General features: G+C 42.1%; 1 protein-coding gene across 1 annotated transcript; it reads left to right on the plus strand.

Moving 5' to 3' along the window:
- Positions 1–579: 579 nt before the first annotated feature.
- LOC127561083 (complement C4-like) lies at positions 580–19,288 on the plus strand. The gene is made up of 41 exons (XM_051996239.1): positions 580–695; positions 869–1,073; positions 1,349–1,550; positions 1,718–1,788; positions 1,881–1,969; positions 2,341–2,423; positions 2,544–2,640; positions 2,848–2,953; positions 3,055–3,181; positions 3,410–3,525; positions 3,658–3,837; positions 4,000–4,185; positions 4,316–4,501; positions 4,631–4,786; positions 5,103–5,229; positions 5,611–5,682; positions 5,768–5,962; positions 6,044–6,158; positions 6,276–6,346; positions 6,794–6,933; positions 7,045–7,248; positions 7,606–7,657; positions 8,013–8,102; positions 8,318–8,527; positions 8,734–8,809; positions 8,943–9,099; positions 9,265–9,402; positions 9,523–9,694; positions 10,346–10,581; positions 10,690–10,857; positions 11,210–11,269; positions 11,688–11,781; positions 11,888–12,071; positions 12,270–12,360; positions 12,791–12,865; positions 17,336–17,438; positions 17,742–17,831; positions 18,196–18,291; positions 18,479–18,562; positions 18,671–18,803; positions 18,948–19,288. Exons 1-41 carry the CDS (start codon positions 631–633, stop codon positions 19,087–19,089), a joined length of 5,244 nt encoding a protein of 1,747 aa, XP_051852199.1. The 5' UTR covers positions 580–630; the 3' UTR covers positions 19,090–19,288.
- Positions 19,289–23,715: the final 4,427 nt, after the last annotated feature.

Consider the following 23,715-nt stretch of genomic DNA (forward strand, 5'->3'; position numbering starts at 1 on the left):
AGAGTAGATTCTTTTCCCTTTTGCTTTCTTTGGGCTACAGATCCAGTAGAAGCACTGCTGGATCAAAGGATATGCACAATTTTATATGTGCTGTTTTAAGGCCTCATTTAAATGCAATATGTCTATTTGGCGTTCAGTTATGGGGATGGGTAAGGATAACTCTATGTCCCCCTCCATAACAATTCATATGGGAGAGAGGTTAAAGACTGGAAAGGAGTCTTCTATAGGAATTACTGTGATTTCACTGAAAACCTACTCAATCCTTGGAATTTGTTAAAATAATATCTGAATGTCACGTGTTAAGTGGGAGTGAAGGTTGTGGAGGGGAGACATACATATTCTCACTTCACCTGAATAAATATCAAGATTGGGGATATACTTAAGAAAAACCATTTTGTTTCAGAAAGACCTATATTAATGGGATCCAATATTTCCTCAGAGGGGCCCAGGTTTCCAGTACTTTCAGTACTGGGCTTTGGGCCAGTTGCATTTCTTAATTGTCACGTGTTTTCCCAGCTAAACCAGAGCAGGGGTGGAGCAAAGTGCAAAGTTATTTTTCCTGGACCCTGGGACAGTCAGCAAGGAGTAGATGGACAGCTGGGACTGACCATCCCTGTAGTCCTCCCAACCATGAAGCTGTTATGGATACTGCTTTGGGTTTCAAGCCTTTTCACCTTGACTGTACAGGAAGCCAGGTCTTTGGGGAAAACTATCCTTGAGGGTTATGGAAAGTGGGGATGGGATTTCTAATAGCTATGGACCGATGGGAAGTGGGATCTTGGATGAATGCTGGGCAGGTGGGCTAAATTCTTAGGTAAGGGAGGAAGGAAGATTTGTACTTGTAGGTCATAACCCCTGTTTCCCCTAGGCTGCTGATCTTTTCACCCTCTGTGGTTCGCCTGGGTGTGCCCCTTTCAGTGGGACTGCAACTCCAGGGAGTCCCAAAGGGGCAGGAAGTCAAGGGTATTATCTTCCTGAGAAATCCATCAGGGCCCCCAGTGGGGCCTCATTGCTCAGAGGATGTGCCCTTTACCCTGGACTCTGACCATGACTTTGAGCTACTTAGTCTCCCGGTAATTGTACCCCCAGCTCACCACTTCATATCAGCCTATCCCCATTTGCTTCTATGGTCTTTTTGTGCCTGCCATCTAGCTGCTCTCTTTTGTGTTTTTCTTATATGTCATTTATCTCCTTGCTTCTGTTTCTGGTCTTACATCTGTATCTCTGGTCTTCACCTCTTCCTTGGTCTTTGTAAATCTTATTCTTACTTGGTCTTTCCATAGCACTGTTCCTCTGTCTCTCTTACTCTTTTCTCTCTGTCTCTGACACTATCCCCATCTACCCTCAGGTCCCATTGATTCATGTACAGCGTTGTGGTCTCAATAAGCTTTATGAGTCTCGTTTTGTACAACTTCTGGCTAAGACATCATGGCTGAAAACGACTCTATCTCGACCAACAGACACTCAGGGTGTCAACCTGTTGTTTTCTTCACGTCGGGGTCATCTTTTTCTGCAGACAGACCAGCCCATTTACAACCCTGGCCAGCGTGGTGAGGAGCTCATAGATACAATTCCTCCATAGCCAACAAGAAAAATTTATTGCACAGGCATGCCATGTACAGAATAGCTTTTCTTTATTAAAGGGAAAGGATGAGGAGAAAATAGAATTCATGGTATCTCTTTTAGTCCACCGACACCTCTATATCTTTTCTTCTAGTGCGATTCCGAGTCTTTGCTCTGGATCAGAATATGAGACCATCCACAGATACCTTGACTATTAGGGTTCAAGTGAGTCCTTGACTTCTAACTCCCCTACATTGACCACTTATTTCCAACCTTCTGCTTCTACATTTGTCACTGAATCCATCTTCTCCTTTTAGAACTCTCATGGACTCCAAGTACGGAAGAGTGAGATATTTTCTAGAAGATCCATTTTCCAAGATGATTTTGTGATACCTGACATCTCAGAGTGAGCTCTTTCTTGAACCCCTTCTCTGTCAGAACACCTCTATATACACTAACTACCTTCTCACTTTCTACCCCTTCCCTCAGACACCTTATTCTGGATCTCTGGAATTCTGCCTGTTGCATCACCCTTTATGATCTTCACAGCCCCCCATGTTGTCTCCAAATTCCCCCACTGTATATAAGAGCAACATTCTTGTTGCTTGAAAGTAGATGTCCAAGTGGGAGATTGTGAGGGGAAGGTAATTGGGATGGGGTGGAGATATGGGGGAAAGGAGCTGTAGGTCAGAGACAGCTCAGAAACTGTGTATATAAGAGCAACAAGTATCCCAACTCTATCCAGTTGGGCTGAGTTTTTTCTGTATTTCTTTTCAGGTCTGGAACCTGGAGGATCTCAGCTCAATTCTCTGATAGCTTAGATTCCAATAGCAGTACAGAGTTTGAGGTGAAAAAATATGGTAAGAGCTAGAGACTAGGGAGTTGGTGTCCTAAAGGGAAAGGGTTAGGGATGGATACTGGATCCCAGTGAGAAGGGATATTGTCATTGCTTTTTGACGTTTTCTTCTACTCTCATTTAGTTCTCCCCAACTTTGAAGTGAAAATCATACCTGAAGAGCCCTATGTGTTGGTAGCTCCTGGTGTTGATATGCAGATCCATCTGAAAGTACAGGCCAAGTAATCTTTTCCTTTATTTCCACCTCTCTGTCCTGATCCCAATACAGAATAACTCTTGATATTCTCTGTCCTCTCCTCTCCTCACCTCCTCTGCCCCCTTCCCCAGGATTCTTCCTTTTATTCTATTTCCCACCCTCCCTCCCCCCCCCCCCCCACAACCTTGGCTTCTTCTAAGCATCCTTTCAATTAAATATCCCTTATCCCTAGGTATGTTTATGGAAAGTCAGTGCAGGGAGTAGCTTATATTCGATTTGGAGTCTTAGGTGAGCATGGTGAAAAGAAATTTCTTCGAGGACTAGAGAAACAGTCCAAGGTGGGTCTCAGAGGTCATAAAAGGCACCTGGGGAGGTAATTGGGTAATAGTGGAATTTTTACCACAGGTGCCTGCTCTCTCTTTTGATTTCTTTTCCTCAGTTGTCAGATGGGCTCTGTAGCATTACCCTCTCAGGAGCAGAGATCCAGAAGGCATTGAACATCACTACAATGGATAGTCTTCAAGGGTTTCGTCTCTATGTGGCAGCTGCTGTCATTGAATCTCCTGGTGGGTGACCTCTACCTTACCACTCCACTATGATTCCTGCTTTGGGCATCTGTATATAGTCTCCTCTCCTTTCCTGACTTTCCTATCTGAGCTCCTTCTTCCAACTGTAGTTAGGAAAGGATAAAGAGACCGTAATCATCTATGTCTTTCTGTTCCCATCTTTCTTCTCTTTTTCTTTGTCTCTGCATTTTTGCCCCTGACTTCTTATATCTATTTCCATGGACCCAGGAGGAGAGCTAGAAGAAGCTGAACTTACCTCCTTGCGCTTTGTCTCATCTCCATTTTCGGTGGATCTCAGTAGCACCCAGCAATATTTCATACCAGGAACCCCTTTCCTGCTACAGGTCATTTCTGGAGGGTGTTGGGAAAAGGGATAGAGAGGGAGAATATAAGAGAGATGGGAAAGGTGGTGAAGATAAGTGGGATGGGACAATTTTAATTTCTTTTTCTCTGATTTCTCTTTTACCTTCCCTTAGGGCTTGGTTCAGGATGTCTCTGACTCTCCAGCCCCTGGTATCCCCATCAAAGTTTCCATCAAATTTATCACCTCAGGTGTTGATTCTAATATCCAGGTTCTTAACCTCAATACAGATGAGAGGGGTCAACTCAGCATCCCCATCAATATTCCCCAGGCCACTCAAAAGTTGCAGCTCATGGTGAGAAGGGAGTCAGATACTGGGCAAGGCAGGAAAAAGTAGGGGCAGGAGGAGGGGAAGCCATGAGTTAGAACCTTATATCACTCAGGAATAAGGTGGAAAGCAGTTGAAGAATCAAATTGCTATGTCCCTCTGACCATTCCTTTTATTGCTTCCTCCCAGGTATCTGCGGGATCCCCTTTCCCAGCAGAAGCCACCATTATTGCCCATGCTCCACCTTCTGGAGGCCCTGGGCTCTTGTCCATGGAGCGGCTGGATTCCAGGCCTCCCCGTGTGGGACAGACATTCACTCTAAATCTTCATGCTGTGGGAATTGATGGTGCTGCTTTCTCCCATTACTACTACATGGTGAGGACAGGCCAGTAAGCACAGGATTGTTGGAGCAAAAATCAGGGCAGAGACAGTGAGGAATACAGGAGGATAGAAAGGAAGCTCCTTTCAGATCCTTGTGTCTCATCAACTACTATGATACTCCCAGGTCTTGTCACGTGGAGAGATCAAGTCTGTGCATCGAGTGGTAAAAGGAGCTGTGACTTCTATCTCTGTTCCTGTAACCTCCCATCTTGTACCTTCTTTCCGCGTCATTGCCTTCTATTACCACAATGGTCTGCCAGTCGCCAACTCCTTGAAAGTAGATGTCCAAGTGGGAGATTGTGAGGGGAAGGTAATTGGGATGGGAAGGAGATATGGGAGAAAGGAGCTGTAGGTCAAAGACAGCTCAGAAAATGTGAAAAATAAGGACCAACTTCTTTCCAATAATGTCCTGCCTTGTTTTTTTCTCCTCTATTCTTAGCTGGAAATGAAAGTGGAGAGGGGAGATCTTCGACCTGGGGAGCAGCTGAGACTAAATTTATACACAGATTCCTCAGCCATTGTAGCTCTGGGGGCTGTGGATACTGCAGTGTATGCAGCAGGTGGCCAGAAACACAGCCTTCTCCATATGAACAAGGTTGGAATCCTAGTCGCCAGAGTCTCTTCTTTCTCATCTCTTATGTTCCTCAAACCCCTTAATCACTTTGTTCCTCTTCTTTCCTTTCAGAAATCCTATTTCAATTCCTCTTCAGATTTCACCCTTTTCTGTGGACCTATTCCACATGTTCAATACTCTTTCTCTCACAGCAACCCTCCTTTTTCTGTTTTCCCTACTTCCATTTGTCACCAAGTTCCCTCTTTCTCCTTTTCCCTCAGTTTTTGTTTACTCTTCTCCCTCCTGTTTGCCCTTCAGTTACCACGTCCTGGAGTATTTCTTGTCTTTCTTCCCTCAGGTCTTCACTGCCATGAACAGTTATGACCTGGGTTGTGGTCCTGGGGGTGAGATCAATGCTCTCGAGGTTTTTGAGTCCGCTGGTTTGATGTTTTCAGATGGATACAAGCGGACCTCACCCAGGAAAAGTACGAACAGAGTTTTTTGGTGGGGGTAGGTGGGTAGGAAGAATTAAAAGTAAGAATGGAGAAAAGGAGTAGAATGGAGGGAAAATGGAGGGAGGTGAGATAGTATGGGATAGCACTGGTCTGGGAGGCTGTTAACAAACTGAGTGACCTTGAGTTTTCTCTCTGGTCTTTACTCTGCTTATCTGTAAAATTAGGAAATAAGAATGAGTTATCTTTAAGATCCTTTTCAAAGTTTGATACTCTGGGATTAAGAGAACCCGAAGAAGAAAGGAAAAGGGGTGGATCGGAAAAGAATGGAAATAGTTTTATGTAAGAAATGGAAGGAAAGGACATGGGATCTATGTGACTAGGCCTCCATCCTTTTATAATTTACTACTGTAGACCTGAGATGCAAGGAAAATAAAAGCCGAAAAAGAAGAAATGTGGATTTCCAGAAGGCAATTCTTCAGAAGAGTGAGTGACAAGACTAGAACCAGAACCATATCTGTGTCTGATGGTGGGGGGCTATTTCCAGTGAACATTCTTCCACTGCCCACAGTGAATCAATATGTTGGTCAAGTCAAGCACTGCTGCAAAGATGGGATGACACCATTGCCGATGCGTCGATCCTGCAGAGAACGAATGACCAGAGTACCAGAACCTACTTGCCGTGAGGCCTTCCTGTCCTGCTGCCAATTTGCTGAAGAGCTTCGTAAAAAGACCCGCATTAGGGGCAGCATGGGGCTTGCCCGAGGTAACAGTTATGGGTATTGGTTATGGCCTGAGTGGGTATTCAGTGAGGAGTGCTATTTATAACTTTTTTCATTCATCCCAGCCCAGGATATGTGGAACGAGGAAGAAGAACTGCTCGTTGAAGATGATATCCTCGTCCGGAGTTATTTCCCCGAGAACTGGCTCTGGTCCCTGTTGACAGTAGACAAAGTTAAAAAGTAAGGAGACCAGGAAGACATTTCAGATGCCTCCCCCCAAAAAACACCACACCCCTTGGGAACCCCAGCATCCAGTTCCCAGATTTGATAGTTGTTCTTTATGCTCCTTCAACACAGGGTTTTTGAGTATGTCCCTGATTCTCTGACCACATGGGAAATCCATGCTGTGAGCCTTTCCCAGACAAAAGGTGACAGCAATACTCCTACTCATCCGTTCTTTTTTGCTCTCTCCCATCTTATTCCCTTTTCTTAATATCATCTTTACATGGAGTTTTGTGTCCTTTAGAGTATTCTGCTGATTATCTTGTGGTTTCCCAAGGACTAGCTCCCTGGGATCTTTCACTTTTCCCATTGGAAAGAAAGTTGGGAGAAAAGGGAGGGGAAATTCTGCTAGTTGGTCTTGAAGCCCTGGGGCCACCTTGAAGAAAGGGAGTGTCTGGGAGCTTTGTAAGCACCTCCATTAGAGTTGTGGTGGGACAGGTCCCTTCCTGTGTTTCCCCAACTTTTCCTGTGCTGGACCTACCTCCTAATGATTCATTTGCTCTTTTCTTTATTGTTTTTCTGCTCCTCTAAATGTATCATGCTTCCATGTGTCTCCACTCTCATTGATCCCTCTGACTCATTCCTCCAACCAGGTCTTTGTGTGGCTCAACCTGTTCAGGTTAAAGTTTTCCAAGAATTCCACTTACATCTTCGCCTTCCCCACTCTGTACGAAGATTTGAGCAGTTAGAGCTTCGACCTGTCATCTATAACTACCTGAACAAGAATCTGTCTGTGAGATCTTGTGGGGAGTGGGAGAAGCAAGTGAGGAACTGAAAGGAGAGGGATATTTGGTTCCCATGATTCTCTTCATTCCTTCTTCCTGTCACTACCACCTCTTGCCAGGTGAATGTCCAGGTGTCTCCTGTGGAAGGGCTGTGCCTGGCTGGTGGTGGCGGCAGAATGATAAAGTTGGAAGTGCCTGCTATCTCAGCACGGCCTGTCTCCTTTCCTGTTGTGCCCACGGCTGCTGCTGCTGTGTCCCTGAAGGTCATGGCCCAGGGACCTTTTGGAATTGGAGATGCTGTGGCTAAAGTTCTACACATTGAGGTGAGAGTTGGGACCCCTGACCCATCATCCAACCTTACCTACCTATCAGATTTCTTCCTCAAACCTATTCCCAAGTCTCCAACTTGAAACCCCACTTCCCTTTCAAATCATCTTACTTTCCTTTCTCATGTGACCAATCTCTCAAACCTTCTGCCTGGACCTCCTATTTATTCCTAAATCCTGACCAACAGCTCCTTTTCCTCTTTGCTGTATCTGTATTCTCCCCTACCCTTCAGAAGTCTTTGCAGCCCAAACCCTGGAAATAGGAGTTGAGGATAGTCTGAATTATAGAGATAGATCAGGCCTTTTCTCCTTGGCTTTTGAGTGATCACCTTTGCTTTCCCTTCACCTGGATAGAGAGAAGGAGCAGTTCAGATTAAGGAGTATGCCTACAAGCTGAATCCTTTAGGTAAGTGGTTCCCTTAGACTCTTCTCCCTAGGGTTCATGCCTCATTTCTTGGTCCCCTACTAATGTCCCTCTCACTTCAGAATATATATGCATAAGGAGTAAGATTTGAGGGGGAATATTTCAGAATCCCCAAGAATGGTAGAATGGGGGGGGAGGCAGCTAGGTGGCGCAATAGATAGAGCACAAGCCCTGAAATCAGGAGGACCTGAGTTCAAATCTGGTATCAGACACTTAACACTTCCTGTGACCCTGGACAAGTCACTTAACCCCAATTGTCTCAGTTAAAAAAAAAAAAAAAGAATGGGAGAATGTGATATGACCCTTTCCAGATCTCTGACTCTTTACTTCTCTTCAGATTCCCGTGGCCGGTCCTTTGATATTCCTGGGGAGAACCCATCCAATATTATCCCTGATGGAGACTTCAGTAGTATTGTTCGTGTTACAGGTAGTTAGTTCTGTTGACTCCAGATCCCCAGGTTGCTTGAACCTCCAGTTCATTTTGTTCCCCTTACTCTGATTTTACTCTGATTCCTGTTGATGTTCCCCTTTGCCATTCCTATGGCCTCTAATCCCACAGTAATCTCATGACCCTTCTGTCCTTTCTAGCCTTTCATTTTGAAGACTTAAGTCATGGATTTTTTTCTCTTTTGTTCCATGTAGCCTCTGAACCCATGGAGACCCTGGGCTCTGGGGGAGCCCTGTCCCCAGGAGGGCTAGGGTCTTTGCTGAGGGTGCCTCAGGGCTGTGCAGAACAAACCATGATCTACCTGTCCCCCACACTTGCTGCTTCCCGTTATTTGGACAAGACCGAGCAGTGGGGGAAGCTTCCTCCTGAGATGAAAGACCGTGCAACAGATCTCATCCAGAAAGGTGTGAAATAGAAGTAGGGAGAGGGGAAATAGGTGGGTAAAGGTCAGTTTATTTGGGAGGGCACAAGATAAGAGAAAATGGAAAAAGAAGAACCTTGGGATATGACAGTTGGAGAAACAGAGAATCCAAAAACATCGTTGGGGAGTTGGAGAGTGGGAAGAGACAGAAGGTAGAATGGAAACCAGCAGCTCTTTTTCCCTCCCAAGGCTATGCTCGTATCTTGCAATTCAGAAAAAAAGATGGTTCCTATGGAGCTTGGTTACACCGGGATAGCAGCACTTGGTGAGATGGACCACCAGAAAAGTTGCAATATCTAGAGTAGGGGAGAGATTTGGGCAGGACAACAACATTTCACAGTGAGTGAGAACCAGATAATATGGGAGACTGTGATGACTCATACTTCCCCTTTTCCTAGGCTCACAGCTTTTGTCCTTAAAGTGCTCAGCATAGCCCAGGAGCAAGTGGGTGGCTCTCTGGAAGAGCTGAGGGAGACAGTCCAGTGGCTTCTGACAAATCAGCTTGGAGATGGTTCTTTCCAGGACCCTTGTCCAGTCATCCATAGAGATATGCAGGTGCTGGGTTCAGGAGTGAGGTGGAGAAAAAGGGAGAGGAAAAGTTTGGTTTCTGGGTGAGGGTGGGAGGAAATTGTCAAATCTGCTTAAGGGGAAGGACAAAGAAGGCTCTTCCCCTGTCCCATGTAGTGATCTCTTATTGTTTCCTTTGATTTTTTCTTCCAGGGTGGCCTAGTGGGACCTGATGAGTCGGTGGCCCTAACTGCCTTTGTAGTTGTGGCCCTCCAGCACAGTTTCACTGCCTTCCATACTTCTGAGGATGATCCTGACAAGGAGAGAGTGGAAGAGATGCTGCAGAGAGTGGTAAATACAGCGCTCATTTTCCTTGCCCCTCTCTCTCCCCCCCCCCCCCCCATCTGCCAGCTTCCCAACTCTTCCCTGAAAATCCTATTTCCAGAATTCAAGGAGTCTTTTTTTCCCTAGAAAGCCTCTATTTCACGAGCAGACTCATTCCTGGTGGCAAAGGCAACTGCTGGGCTCCTGGGATCTCATGCAGCCGCCATTACAGCCTATGCCCTGACCCTGACTAAGGCCCCCGAAGCTGATCAGAATCTTGCCCATAACAATATTATGACCATGGCACAAGAAGAAGGAGGTAAATGTCTAAGGACCCAGTCATGACCCTGGGAGCTAATAGATGGATCTGAGCTCTTGTGTTGAAAGGAAAGAAAGGAGGAAAAGAAGGAAGGAAAGAAAGAAGGAGTACCTAGTGGGTGCCAGGTATTGTGCTAATATCATCTCATTTGGTCCTTATAGCAACCCTTTGAGTTATGGATTCTTTCATTCCCATCTTACAGATGAGCAGCAAATAGAGATTAAGTGATTTGCTCAGGATTATACTAGTAAGTGGCTGAGGTCACATTTGAACTTAGGTCTTCCTGACTCAGTATGACTCCTAGCAGTCAGAGCAGTGATCCACTTACAACACCTAGCTGCCTAGAAAATTGAATCCAGCATGACAGGATTTCAAGGTTTGTGATAGGAGAAGCGAAGGCTAGGAAGGAATCAGGATGTAGAGGAAGATAAAAGAAGAATTACAAGATTTCAGAATGAACAAGGGAAGAGACAAGGTTTTAGGCCTAAAAAGAATAGCAGGCCACTCTTGGGGATAAAATAAAAAGCTACAAAAAAGAGAATTCTGGGATAAGGAGGCATGAGCATTGTGATTATATTTCTGACTCTGTGACTATTCCTTTTTCTGTTTCACTTTTTCCCTCTCTGCTTTTATCTTCCTTATACCTCATAGACGATTTATACTGGGGTCCAGTTGCTGGGTCTCAAAATAATGCTATCTTACCAACTCCAAGTGCCAGTGGTGGCCCCTCACAGCCCACTCCCCTGGCTCCGGCCCTGTGGGTAGAAACAACAGCCTATGTGTTGCTCCATCTCCTTTTGCGAGAGGGGAAGGCTGAGTTGGCTGATCAGGCTGCAAACTGGCTAACTCACCAGGCGAGCTTCCAAGGGGGATTCCGCAGTACTCAGGTATAGGGGACACTGAATGCAGGGTCCTGGGGAGTAATTGGGGAGGGAGGCAGAGAGGAAGCAGATTCCCATAAGCTCTGGACTAGAGAATGATGTGAACTTTTCCAGGACACAGTAGTTGCTCTGGATGCCCTATCTGAGTACTGGATTGCCAGCCATACGCCCACAAAGACCACACTAAATGTGACTCTGAGCAGTCAGAATCGCCAAGGAACTAAAGCCCACATCATTAAATTAAACAACCATCAAACATCAGGGATACAAGAGGATCTACAGGTGATAAGCCTTTGGATTTGGCCATGGAGACTATTGGGGACTGGGGCCTTAAAAGTGAGCCTAAAGATACTGGCTCTCACCTGTGCCTCATCTAGCTATAGCTCCTGACCTGCACAACTTCAGAGCAGAGAGGGCTTAGTTGCTCCTAGGGAATGGGGGTGAGGACAGGGGCACTTATATAGTTCCTATTCTCTTCTCCCCCCACTTTCTAGATATCCTTGTTTTCTTTCCCCCTTAGCATCTCCCTCTCTTAGCTAATTTCCCTCCCACTAAAGAGGGAATGGGTTGAATAATGGGCCAAAAGCTTCTCTTTTCTCATTTGATATGTTTCTCTCTTCTTACTCTCCAAAAGTTCCCCTTGGGCAGCAAGATCACTGTGAAGGTGGGAGGAAGCGGCAAAGGGACCTTAAAGGTGAGAACTGGAGAGGCTGGTGGGCCAGAAAGATGATCTGTGATTAGGAGAATTAGAGTTGACTTAACTGCTTTCTTTGTATTCCTTACACTTAGCACAATGCTTTACACATTTTAAGTACTTAATAAATGTTTGTTGATCAACTTACTGACTTCCTGAAAGGTGAGGAGGGAAATCCTATTTATCCAGAAAGGGAAAGGACACCAAAGACCTCTCAATTCAAGGCAAAACACTTCATCTTAGAGCTGGTAATGTGTAGTCTAATCAACTGTTTCATGGAGAAGCTCTATAGAATGAACTGAGTAGGAGAAGCTAGTAATGTATCCAAAATAGGATGAAGAATAGGGACAGAATGATTCTGATTTCTCCCCTTGCCCTCCAAATAAAATCAAAATCAAAACTCTTCTCCCTTCCCAAGATTCTACATAAATTCAACATCCTGGAGGAGAAAAATACAACTTGTAAAGACTTCAGGCTGGAAGTGATAGTCACAGGCTCTGTCCAATATTCAGGTGAATGCAGGGTCAGAGGGGGTCTGTATATTTGGGTCCCTGAGGGAAGTGGGAATTAGGGAACAAGACACTTGGATCCCTTCTCATGTCCATGTTCCAATGCTAGAGGAATCTGATGATGACTATGAATACTATGAGGAAGAGCCCCAACTTAGGGATGACCCAAGTCCCTTGGTGTCTCCTGTGACACCTCTGCATCTATTTGAGGGTCGTCGGAACCGCAGAAAGAGGGAAGCACCCAAGGCAGGAGATGAGAAGGAGCAGAAAGTGCATTATGAAGTATGCATCTGGTAAGTGCTTGCAGGTTGGAAGTACTTGAGGGAGATGAGAGCTTGAAGATGAAGCCAGGGACTGGATAATCAGATGCCTATATCCCAGGGTAGTAAATAGGAGGACAGCTGGCGGACTAACTGGGAGGTGGATTTTTGAGTCAAGGGTTGAACTTCTGGGTCAGTAGAAGCTGGAGTCAAAAGTATCTCTCCTCAAAGGCGAAGTGATGGAGTCAGATTCCCTGGAATGGCTATCGTAGACATCACCCTGCTGAGTGGATTCCATGCCCTACACAGTGATCTAGAAAAGGTAGGATTGTTGTTCTTCCTTCCCAGTTGGGTCATTGTTAATCTTGTTATCTCTGGAATCCTAGGTTTTTGGTTCACATTTTATTTCTGACACTTACCTATGTGACCTTGACCTATTCCTTTACATTCCCTGTGGCTCATTTATAAAATGAAGGGATTGAATTAAGATGGTCTCTGAGTAGTCTTTCAGCTCTCAACAGATCTTACCTTCTGTGACCTTCCAGTTGCTTTCAGACATCCAAGAATTCAGGTCCCTTTTGTCTGTCTAGACTCAGCTATCTCAATTTCTACAACTAATTATTATTCTTGTCTAGATGAGGCAATTATGCTAGGTACTGTTCTTGTTCCCATTTTCTACTTCAATCGCTTTGGTCCTTTGGGTGGGAAGTTCTGTGGTGTTTTTTTCCTTGACCTCTGTTTTTTCTTTCTAGTTGACATCACTCTCGGATCGTTACGTGAGTCACTTTGAGACCCAGGGACCCCATGTCCTGCTGTACTTCGATTCGGTGAGAGAGAGAGAGAGGAGAGATTTTGTGTGTGTGTGTGTGTGTGTGTGTGTGTGTGTGTGTGTGTGTGTGTGTGTGTATGGCAAAACTCCAAGGTGGCCTTCCACCAAAATCCCTCCTTCCCTTCCCACCCCATTTCTTTTCATAGCATCTTCTCTGATCCTGTTACACACACACACACACACACACACACACTTAATTACTTCCTCTTTTATCTTGCATACAGCATGTTTTGTACAAAGCTATTTGCTTATTGTCTTCCTTGTCAGACTGTAAGCTTCTAGAGGGCAGGAACTATCTTTTTGTATCCAAAATGCCTGGCACATAGTAGGAACTTAATGTTTACTAACACACAAAATGCTTTTTTTGCCTCCTTCTTTAATATCTTTTCATTAGTCTTACTAGACCTCAACATTTCCCCAATCTCTAGTTCCATTACCCTATACACACACACACACACACACACACACATATATATATATATATATATATATATACACACTTTGGTCCTAAAATCTTCAGTGAACAGGGGGATTCCAGCTTCTGCTCTGTACAGTCCAGTGTTGGGCTGAGTATCTGGGGAATATAAAGAACATGGTTGCTACTATCAAAAAAATAACAATAATTATTACTGGGTCTTCACTGTGGTAAGGCAATCCATTTAAATCTCCCAACTTGACTGACCATCCCACAGCGACTTTTCCAAAGTTCCCCTTCTCCCCACCCTCTCATTGATTGCCATTCCTCATATTTCACTGAAAAAACCTGAGATCATTCAAGGGACTCCCTCTTCTCCCCTATTTCTCATCTTATATTACTTTGACCTCATCATTAAACTGAAATTGCTCTTTGTACATTGTCTCCCTTATTAGATTATGTCTTCTGTGTGAAAAGACTCCTTTTTGCCTTTCTTTATATCTCTAGAATTTAGCACATAGTAGGTGCTTAATAAATGATAGTTGACTGACATGAAAAATTTTGTAGTTACAATTGTTATTTTTATAACCATTTTATTACAATTCATTATTTACAATTTATTATTATTATTTAATACAATGTTATTTTATAAACTTTTAAGGTTTATAAGGCTTTTTATTTCAATGAAAAGTCACCCAGAAGAAAAAGCAAGACAAATCAAATCACACAGACCAAAGAACTATTGAGTTTATAAAGTGTCAAGGTCTAATTCCTTGATAAATTCAGTCTAGCCACAGATTGGTTGACTGGTCAGCATTGAAAATGTTCATTTATTTAAGTCTCCACTGAATGCAGAGTACTCTATTGGTAGCTGAGAGAATTAGAAATGTCTAAACATTAGTTTAGATTAAAAAACTCACTCTCATATAATACTTTTAAGATTTATGAACATAGGGCAGCTAGGTGGCACAGTGGTTAGAGCACCAGTCCTGAAGTCAGGAGGATCTGAGTTCAAATCTGGCCTCAGACACTTAACACTTCCTAGCTGTGTGACCCTGGGCAAGTCACTTAATCCCAATTGCCTCAGGGGGGAAGGGGGAATTTTGGGCATTTCCCCCCCAGACCAGATTGTGAAGGAGATAGCACAAGTTGAGTTATTTCTGTCTTATAGAAGGGGAAACTGAGTGTGTAGAGAGGAAAATGACTTGCCCATTTTCCTCCCTTCATATGTAGTGCTTTTTTGCATGAGACCCTGTTACCTTTTATATGGAGCTTATGTTAGTTTAAAGACATGAGTTTAACTGGTTGATATCTTACTCATTCCTGATCTTCCCCTCAATCCCATCTCCTTAAAATCTAGTTGTATTTGCCTCACATTCTCTCAAAAGGTCTTGTCCTAGAGAGTCCTCCCTTGGGCCTGAAAGATATCCTTCACAGACCTTGCAGATATAGGTGAGGGATTACTGATTTTACAAAATCAAGGAGTATGTGAACTTTGGATGGGAAAACATCTCCCTTTTTTAATAACCTCTGATTGAAATGTAGCATTTCTTTTGATCTTTTAAAAATGCTATTCTGAGAAAGGGACTTTAGGCTTCACCAGACTGCCAAAGGGATCTTGGATGCAGAAAAGGCAAAGAACTCTGGTTCTTGGTTGCTCTTCTGGAAGCACTACCCTCATTTTCAACCATTTCTTTCCACCTTGGTCAATTTGCTTGAAACTTAAGTCATTGTTAAAACTGGCTCTGCTTATAAGTGAAACTGACCTTTTTCATCTGAGTTCTAATAGACATCAAGGTCCAGCATCATTTCGTGGACAGTGTTGGTTGCTGCCATTATCTATTTTTTTCCCCAGTAAATTTATTTATTTTCCATACACATTCTTTATGAATCATGTTGGGAGAGAAAAATCAGAAGAAAGGGAAAAATCATGGGAGAGATAAAGAAAAACAGAAAATAGAAGTGAACATAGCATATATTGATTTACATTCAGTCTCCTTAGTTCTTTTTCTGGATGCAGATGTCATTTTCTGTCCAAAGTCTATTGGGATTGCTTTGGAAGTTGCTGCCATTATCAGCCCCTGAGACTGCCTGCTACCATGATCTCAAACAGATTGACTTTCTCTTTGAGTCATGCCCTGCTCCTGTTTTTCCCTGTCTTCTGACCTACTGTGAAATTTCTATTTCTGATTAGACCCTGGGATAGCTATAATTCTGAACCCTTTGGTAACACTGAGATGATAGATACTGCTCATATTAATAGGTTAATAACCAATTGCTCATTGACTCATGTTAGTAGTTTTCATGTTTTTAGTAGTTTCTGAGGTAGAGACTGATAGCTAAACTAGGAAGAGTCAAAAAAGAAAAAGAAAACTATAGACCAATTTCTCAATGAACATTAATGCAAAATTTTTGAATATTAGCAAGAAGATTGTAGCAATATATGAACAGAATAATGCCACATAATAATATGACCAAAGGTTTATACCAGAATCAGGGCTGGTTCAATATTAGGAATATTGAACAGCATAATTTACCATATCAATAATAAAATCAACAGGAATCATATCTTAATAGATGTAGAAAAAACTTTTGACAAAATGCAGAACCCATTCCTATTTAAAATACTAACAGCATAGCAAGAAATAGACTTTTCTTTTAAATGGTAAGTATGTATCTGTTCAAAACCACCAGAAAGCATTATATGTAATGGGGATAAGCAGGAAGCTTCTCTGTACCTTCTCTGTACTAGAGATGTTAGAGCTATAAGAGAAGAAAAAGAAATCGAAAGAATTAGATCAGGCAATAATGAAACAAAGGTATTATTCTTTGCAGATGATATGATGGTATATTTTAATCAACTAAAAAGCTATTTGAAATAATTAACAACTTTAGTAAAATTGCAACATAGAAAATAAAGGTAGGGCTTCGAGAACAGCAGCCATAGCAGACTCTACCTTTTCTGTGCTCTACAACCCTTTGGCAGTCTGGACTCAGTGAATATTCAGACCTCCCCCAAGCTGAAATTGCCATCTCCCCGCCAGAAGTCCTCTGGCAGTTTTTGGTGTAGCAATTTTTAAAGACAGCAAAAATACAGACTTAAGGAAGAATCATTACATCACATGGTATAATGAAAGAAGATGAATCTGGTGGCAGGGCTGGAAAGGAAAAAGACTGGAAGCAAAGAGACCAGTTAAGAAGCTTTTTAAGAAACAAGGCCTGAGAGGGTGAAGGCTAAGACTAATAGAGTTAGCAGTAAGAATGGGGGGAAAAGAGACAGATAGGATAGATGTTTTGAAGGAAAAAATTAGTAACTTAAAGGTGGAATAGGAAAAAATCAGAGTTATTTCCTAGGTTGGCAGCTGGATGGTGCTGGGGATAGAGCCCTGGGCCTGGAATCATGAAGGCCCAAGTTCAAATGTGGTCTGAGACACTTAATCTAGTCACTTAACCTCTGCCTTAATATCCTCAATTGTTAAATGGGGATAATAACAGTTCTAACTTTTCAAAGTTGTGACTAACAAATGAGATAAAATATTTATAAAAGCTTTTACTTAGCTTGGCACATAGTAGGTACTTTATTTCCTACCATCAGGCCTTTTAAACTGGCTGTCCTCTTAGACTTAAAACCACCTTCTGCAGAGAGCTTTTCCTGGTCCCTCCAGAGCCTGTACTTTCCTATCTAAAGTTTTTTTCCATCTATTCAGCATGATAGATTTATAGGTGGAAGGAACCTCCAAAGTTTTTTTGTACTCCACCCTTTACTTTATAGATGAGACCAAGACTTGAAACCAAGAGAAATTAAATGACTTGCCCAGGTTTTTAGAATTAGTTAATTAGTAGAACCCAGATTTTACCTTGGGTCCTCTGATATCAAAATGATTGCTTTTCTCATTATATGATTACTACCCCTGGATTAAAATAACAGAACAAAATGAAGAGAAAGCTGAGAGCAAAGAAGATAATGGAGAAAGCTAGCAAGAGAGAGATAGTAGATTGGGGGACAGGGATGATTTAAATAACCACTTGAGCGTTCTTTTACTGTTACCTCAGGTTTCAGCATCCCGGGATTGTGTAGGCTTTGAGGCTGTGCAGGAGGTGCCTGTGGGGTTGGTGCAACCAGCAACTGCTGTTCTTTATGACTACTATGAGCCTGGTAAGTAAAAAAAGGAAGCATGGGAGAACCTGGACTTCAATATATAGGGAGGTAGGATGGGGGAAGAAGGGAAATGATGAAATAGCATGGGGCACACAAAGATCTTGGGCATTCTGAGAAAACATAGGATTATTTGGAATTCTTGTCTGATTTGAAGATGAAAAGAGAGTCTTGAGCCTAAGGTCCTTCCTCCCCTTCCCCCCTTATTATTGTGCCATGGACTTTTCTCCTCCATGGAGAAGTAGTAGGGGAAATGGAGAGACAGTTTTGTGACTATCTGTGACTTTTTTATCTTTACAACAGAGCAGAAATGTGTTGTGTTCTATGGGGCCCCACGTAAGAGTAAACTCCTATCCACACTGTGTTCTGGAGATGTTTGCCAGTGTGCAGAAGGTAAGTTAAAAACAATACTAGATAGGTAAGGTGTGAATTTAGGGGGAATATCATACATACTTTTTGGAGCTTAAGGCACCGGAAATAATGAGAGACACATACAAATAGAAATCAAGGTATATAACAGTTCCTTTCTGTGTTCTATTCTTTTCTTTTCCCCCATGAAGGGAGGGAGTTACAAACATATATGATTAAGCAAAACAAATTTCTGCTTTAGCCATTTCCAAAAATTGTCCAAACCAAACTAAAAAAAAGGCTCCATCTGTGTTTTGAGTGCATCATCCCTCTATTAGGAAGGTATGTGGCAAGTTTCATTGTGAGTTCTCTTTCTCTGCTCATCACACCCTGTTTTCTCCTTTCTTAGGAAAATGTCCTAAAAAATACAGACTCACAGAAGTGGAAAAAATGGAGGAAGAAGTCAGGATGAACTATGCTTGCTATGATCCACGTGTACATTATGGTGAATTGATAACCTTCAAGATCTTGCCTTTTTCTTTAGGGAGCCAGGAATCTTAAGTCTTCTAGTTCTGTATTTTTTTCTAGATACTTCCCTCCTCACCCCAAGCTTTTGACTTAGTATCCAACCATATCAAGTTTAATTCTCTCAACTCCCAGGGTGACCTCTGCTCCCTTCTTCCCAATAACAGGTTTCCAGGTTGAAGTTCTCCGAGCAGAGGACAAAGCTGCCTTCCGACTCTTTGAAACTAGGATTACCCGTGTTCTGCACTATAGTATTGATGGGGGCTGCAAACATTGGGTGGGGGTAGCTGGGGAATGGGGATAAGGGTGGCAGGGGGATATCCCTGCCCCTCTAATGTTTTCTTCTTTCCTTCTCTTAGCTCAAGATGTCAAAGCTGGTATTGGCCAGACTCGAAACTTCCTGGTCCGAGTTTCCTGTCGTTTGCAGCTCGAACCTGGAAAGGAATATTTGATCATGGGACTTGATGGAGTCACCTTCGACATTAAGGGACAGTGAGTTATCTATGACTTAGAGGGACCCTGTTACTTGTATCTTTGGCTTTTCCCTGAGGCCCCAAACCCTTATTCCTTTGGAGACTCACAGACCCAGGCCTTCCCTCCCTCTAAGGTTCTCATCCCTGACTCTTTCTTACATAGGCCCCAGTATTTGCTGGACTCCATGACTTGGATTGAGGAGATACCGTCTGAAAAGAACTGCCAGGCCTTAAGATATCGGCCTGCTTGTGCCAACCTCAGTGAATTCCTCCAGAAATATGAAACACAGGGCTGTCAGGTTTAGGGGATGATATTCTCTCCTTCCTCTCCCCCACCCCCATAGAATTTCCTGTGGTTCACACCTGCTCTGTACTTTCTCATCCCTTCTTTATGAATGGAAGGGGAGGCCTAATTATATCAGGATTTACTCTTGACTTCTACTTTCCTTCTATTCTCACCTCTCAAACTGGAAACCAACTTAATAAAAATTGTTTGATAGCCAAGTCAGTGATGTTTGTTTTATCTGTGACCATTTTCTCTGGATCACTGCTCTTGGACATAGGACTGCTACATCTATGACCACTGTACCACATTTCCACTTCCCTTAACCTTTTCTCTTACCCAATTACTGTAACTACTTCTAGTCTCTCCTTGATTCCTCTCAGACCCATTCTTCATTCCTCTGACCTTTTAGCAAATCCTGACCCGTAGGTCTCTTGCCACACCCCCTTACTCACCTGTACTTTTCTGCCTAGCCAGCTACCATCCTTACCTCCAGGAACATTATAACTTTGAAACTGATTCCATTGGAAACTTGTTTCTATCAGCATCATGTTACTTACCCATGTCATAGCAGCAAGTTCCTCCATTCCCTTGATTCTTTTCCTAGCCCATTTTTCTGTAATTTCTCATCATCCTGTACTCTTCCTGCTTTGACCTACTCTATATTATTCCTTATTCCTTTCTTTCCCTCTCCCTTAAAACCCATGATTGTCCTGGCTTTGTCCTCTGGTTCTATCTTTCTCTTTAGCTTTGTCCTCTTACATCTTCCATCGGTACATATAACATAATGCCATGAACACTACACTGTTGCATATGTGTTCTGTTAAATATTGGGGAAAGAATTGATTAAAAAATAGGGAAGCACTTGACAAATGATCTCACTTGAGCCTTATAATAACACTATAGAATAAGATATTATCCCCATTTTATAGAGGAAGAAACTGAGGCTGAGAGAAATTGAGAATTAGCTAGTCAGTTTCAAAGTAGGAATTTAAACTTGTTTTCCTAAGTCCTAAGTCTAACACTGTATCCACTACATTGCCTTCATGGCAGAAACCAAGGTTGGATAAGGAGACATGCAGTTAAGGTTATCCAGACTTAGTTAGTATGGCATAATGAAGATTACTGATTTGGAAGAGAAAAGGCCTAGGTTCAAATCCTCATTCTGTTATTTATTACCCTGAGTTACCTTAGACAAATCATTTAAACTTATTGGGGCCACAGTTTTTTCACCTTGTAAAATAAAGAGGGTGGGGGTGGGGGTGGGAGGTATCAGATGAAGAAGGGAGATTTTCAACTGAAAAAAATATAATTTGAAAAACAAAAAACAGTGATTGTAATACAAACACTAAACTATTTACTTAATGTGACTCTTGAAGTCTTGGATTCAAATTGTAGAGACTTTTAATGGTAATTTTATCTACCTTTTTCCACTCATCCCTCAATTCAGAACTAGTAACATCTGAAATTAACTTGGCCTAGATATTCAGTCCCTTACCAATGCTACTCACCCAGACAAAGAATGGCACTGAGATAGTAAAATATTTAATTGGAATGGAAATAATAGCTAAAGTAACAGAATTGTCAGTCACATTTAACAAATATCTTGAGTTTAGTTTTTGATAAGCTCATGGTTTAAAATTAAAAAAATACTGAGGAATGGAACCATTATTCAACAAAAAGAGTGAAATGGCAAAAAAAAAAAAAAATAGGGTAACAATCTTAGGTTATATTGTTCAGTTATTTCAGTCGTGTAGATATGGCCATGTAATGAGATTCAGGAAAGCAAAGATGAGTTGCAGATGTTGTGAAGATCTGCAATGAGTTGTTCTCCCTGCCTAAAGGTATCTTTATTTACAAGTAAAAGTCTCAGACAAAATCCAAGTATAATTTTGTGCCATACTTTGGGAAGGGGCAATTTTTATAGACCAAAGGAAGGGGAAGAAACTAGGAGAATGTTTTGATTATCAGGAGATTTAGGAAGATAAGGGATGTTTTGGAAAACAGTTGTGGTGATGTTTTGCTCAAGGGTAAGATCAAGGAGGAGTGGGGGAGAATACTCGAAGGACAAAATCAGGGAGGAGTAGGGAAGAATGCTTGAAGGATAAGAGCAAAGAGGAGTTGGAGAGAGACATCATGGATAAGGACAGTCAGGGGAGATTTGGGGAAATACTTTCAGAATGAGTTGAGTAATTTTGACTTAGGGGAAAAGCAAGCTGACTTGAGTTCCCATCAATGCCATGACTCCATTTGGGATTTTCTTGGCACAAAGACTGGAGTGGGTTGCCATTTCCTTCTCCAGCTCATTTTACAGATGAGGAAACTGAGGCAAAGAGAGTTAAATGATTTAGCCAGGGACATACAGCTACTATGTCTGAGGCTAGATTTGAATTTAGGTATTCCTGACTCTTGGCTCAGTACCCTATCCAATGTGGCTGTTAGCTGGTCCATCAATGGTCCATCTTCATAAGATACACATAATATATACATATGTACATATATGTGATATATATGCATACATATATATTGATATAATACATACAGAATATATGTTTGTACACATTTGCAATATACAAAAATAAGTCAATGACTACAAAATAATAAAAGTAATTGGAAGAACAATATTAATTATGAGAGGATTATTTTTATCAATCAATAATCTTATGCCAGACACTGTACTGGATATGTGAAAAACCAGTGAAAAGATGAAACAGTCTCTTCTGTCTTCAAATATAAGAATTCATTGGAGATAAACTGATAGGTTTGATTATGCAAAAAAAAAAAAGAATTCTGCTGAATGAAAATAATGTCTAATCTGAGAAAGAAATAAAGAGTTGGAAAAAATTTAAAGTAAATATGTCAAATAAAAGATCTGAGATCAATATTGAGATGAATACTTCTATATATATGAATACTATAAGATACATACTTCTCAGTGGAGTAGTGGTTAAAAGATACTGAACAGATCATTTTCTTTTTATTTATTTATTAATTTTTTTATTATAGCTTTTTTATCGACAGAATATATGCATGGGTAATTTTTGCAACATTGTTCCTTGTTAGAATCCTTACAAAGTGATAAATCAGTTGCCTAATTTAGCATGGTACTTAGCAAATTCTCTAGCTCACTAATGTATTTAAGTACTCATTGGAGTTCACACTTTTGGAAGATTCACAAGTCAGTATTCAGTATGAGATTCACAAGTCAGAAACCCATAATCCCACTCTCTCAGAGGAGGAGTCAATCTTTGGGTTCACACCTTTAAGAGATCATATATAAGAAGCTTTTAGAGCTTCAGTTAGTCAGTTCGGAAGGTTGCCAGGAGTCGGGAAAGCTAACCGGGCCCAAGGTAAGAGACAAGACTTGGAAGGAGAAAATAAACGTTTGGATTTTATCAGCTGGCTGCATTTGAAGTGATTATTACTTTGAACTGAAACTAAGGCTGTCTCCAGAAAACCTCCCCGAGAAATCTGCTCCCAGAAAACCCTCATATATTATACAAAAGAAGAAGAACGCCACAGTTCCTTGCACTCACTTTTGTTCCAACTTTCCCCTTCCCTCCCTCCAACTCCTCCCCTAGATGGCAGGCAGTCTCATACACATGTTAAAGTATATCTTAGATACGATATATGTGTGCAGATCCGTACAGTTCTCTTGTTGCACAAAAAAAATTGGATTGAGAAGGTAAAAATAACCCGGGAAGAAAAACAAAAATGAAAGTAGTCCACATTCATTTCCCAGTGAACAGATCACTTTCAAAGAGGACCTAATTGTTAATAGACATATAACCTGCAGCCCATGATTCTTGTTGACTGACATATTGGATATAATCATGATTGTTGTCATTCATTTGTTCAGTTGTACAAGTATGCCCGGAAATCTTTGGGATTTTCCTGCCCACTGTATTCCCCTAAATCTGAACGAGTTGCATGCTAGATTTTCTTAGGGTTGATTTCCTTCCCTTGTCTTTCATATGAGCCATTCTGGACCTCTGCCACTGTGGCTGCATTTGACCCTGTCAACATTATGCCATCAGTGTGTTGGTATTCACCTGTTTCTCTCAGAAGGAGAAGCCTCTTCCAGGTTTCTGTCCATCATAATGTGGTAATACTACGGAGAATCCTGGGGAAGGGTATGAAGACATATGCCTTCCCAGGTGAAAGCAAACTGTTCCTGACTAGTCTCAGTCCTAGAAATAGAGAAAAAAGCATTGTCAAAATTGATAGCCCTACTTCACCCCACCTGAGCCTGAGCTACCTGGTCTTCAATATTGACAGGAACATTGACAAGATCAGGGACAGCTGTAGAGATAAGCATAGCAACTTCTCAAGTGCTATCTGCTTCTCTCACAGGATTGTTGTTGTAAGAGGATATGGGATAACAGAATACTCCAGCTGCCTTCATCTCTATCATCTTTCCTTTCCCTCCCTCTGCCATATTATATGGTGGTATGGTTGAGGTAACTAAGGATTTCCATTTGGTTGTACCCCCAGTAACATGTCTAGAGGTTCCTAAATAGGCCCTCCCAGAAAGGGACCCTATAATAATCCTCTTTGGACTGACCCTGTAGCCTTCCCTGAAAGATTCAAATGAGGCTGGACCTTTAGAGAATATCTCGAGCTTGGTGGTGCTAAAGGGCCCCAGGTC

Source organism: Antechinus flavipes, chromosome 4 (assembly GCF_016432865.1).
Source record: "Antechinus flavipes isolate AdamAnt ecotype Samford, QLD, Australia chromosome 4, AdamAnt_v2, whole genome shotgun sequence".
NCBI classification, from domain to species: Eukaryota; Metazoa; Chordata; class Mammalia; order Dasyuromorphia; family Dasyuridae; genus Antechinus; species Antechinus flavipes.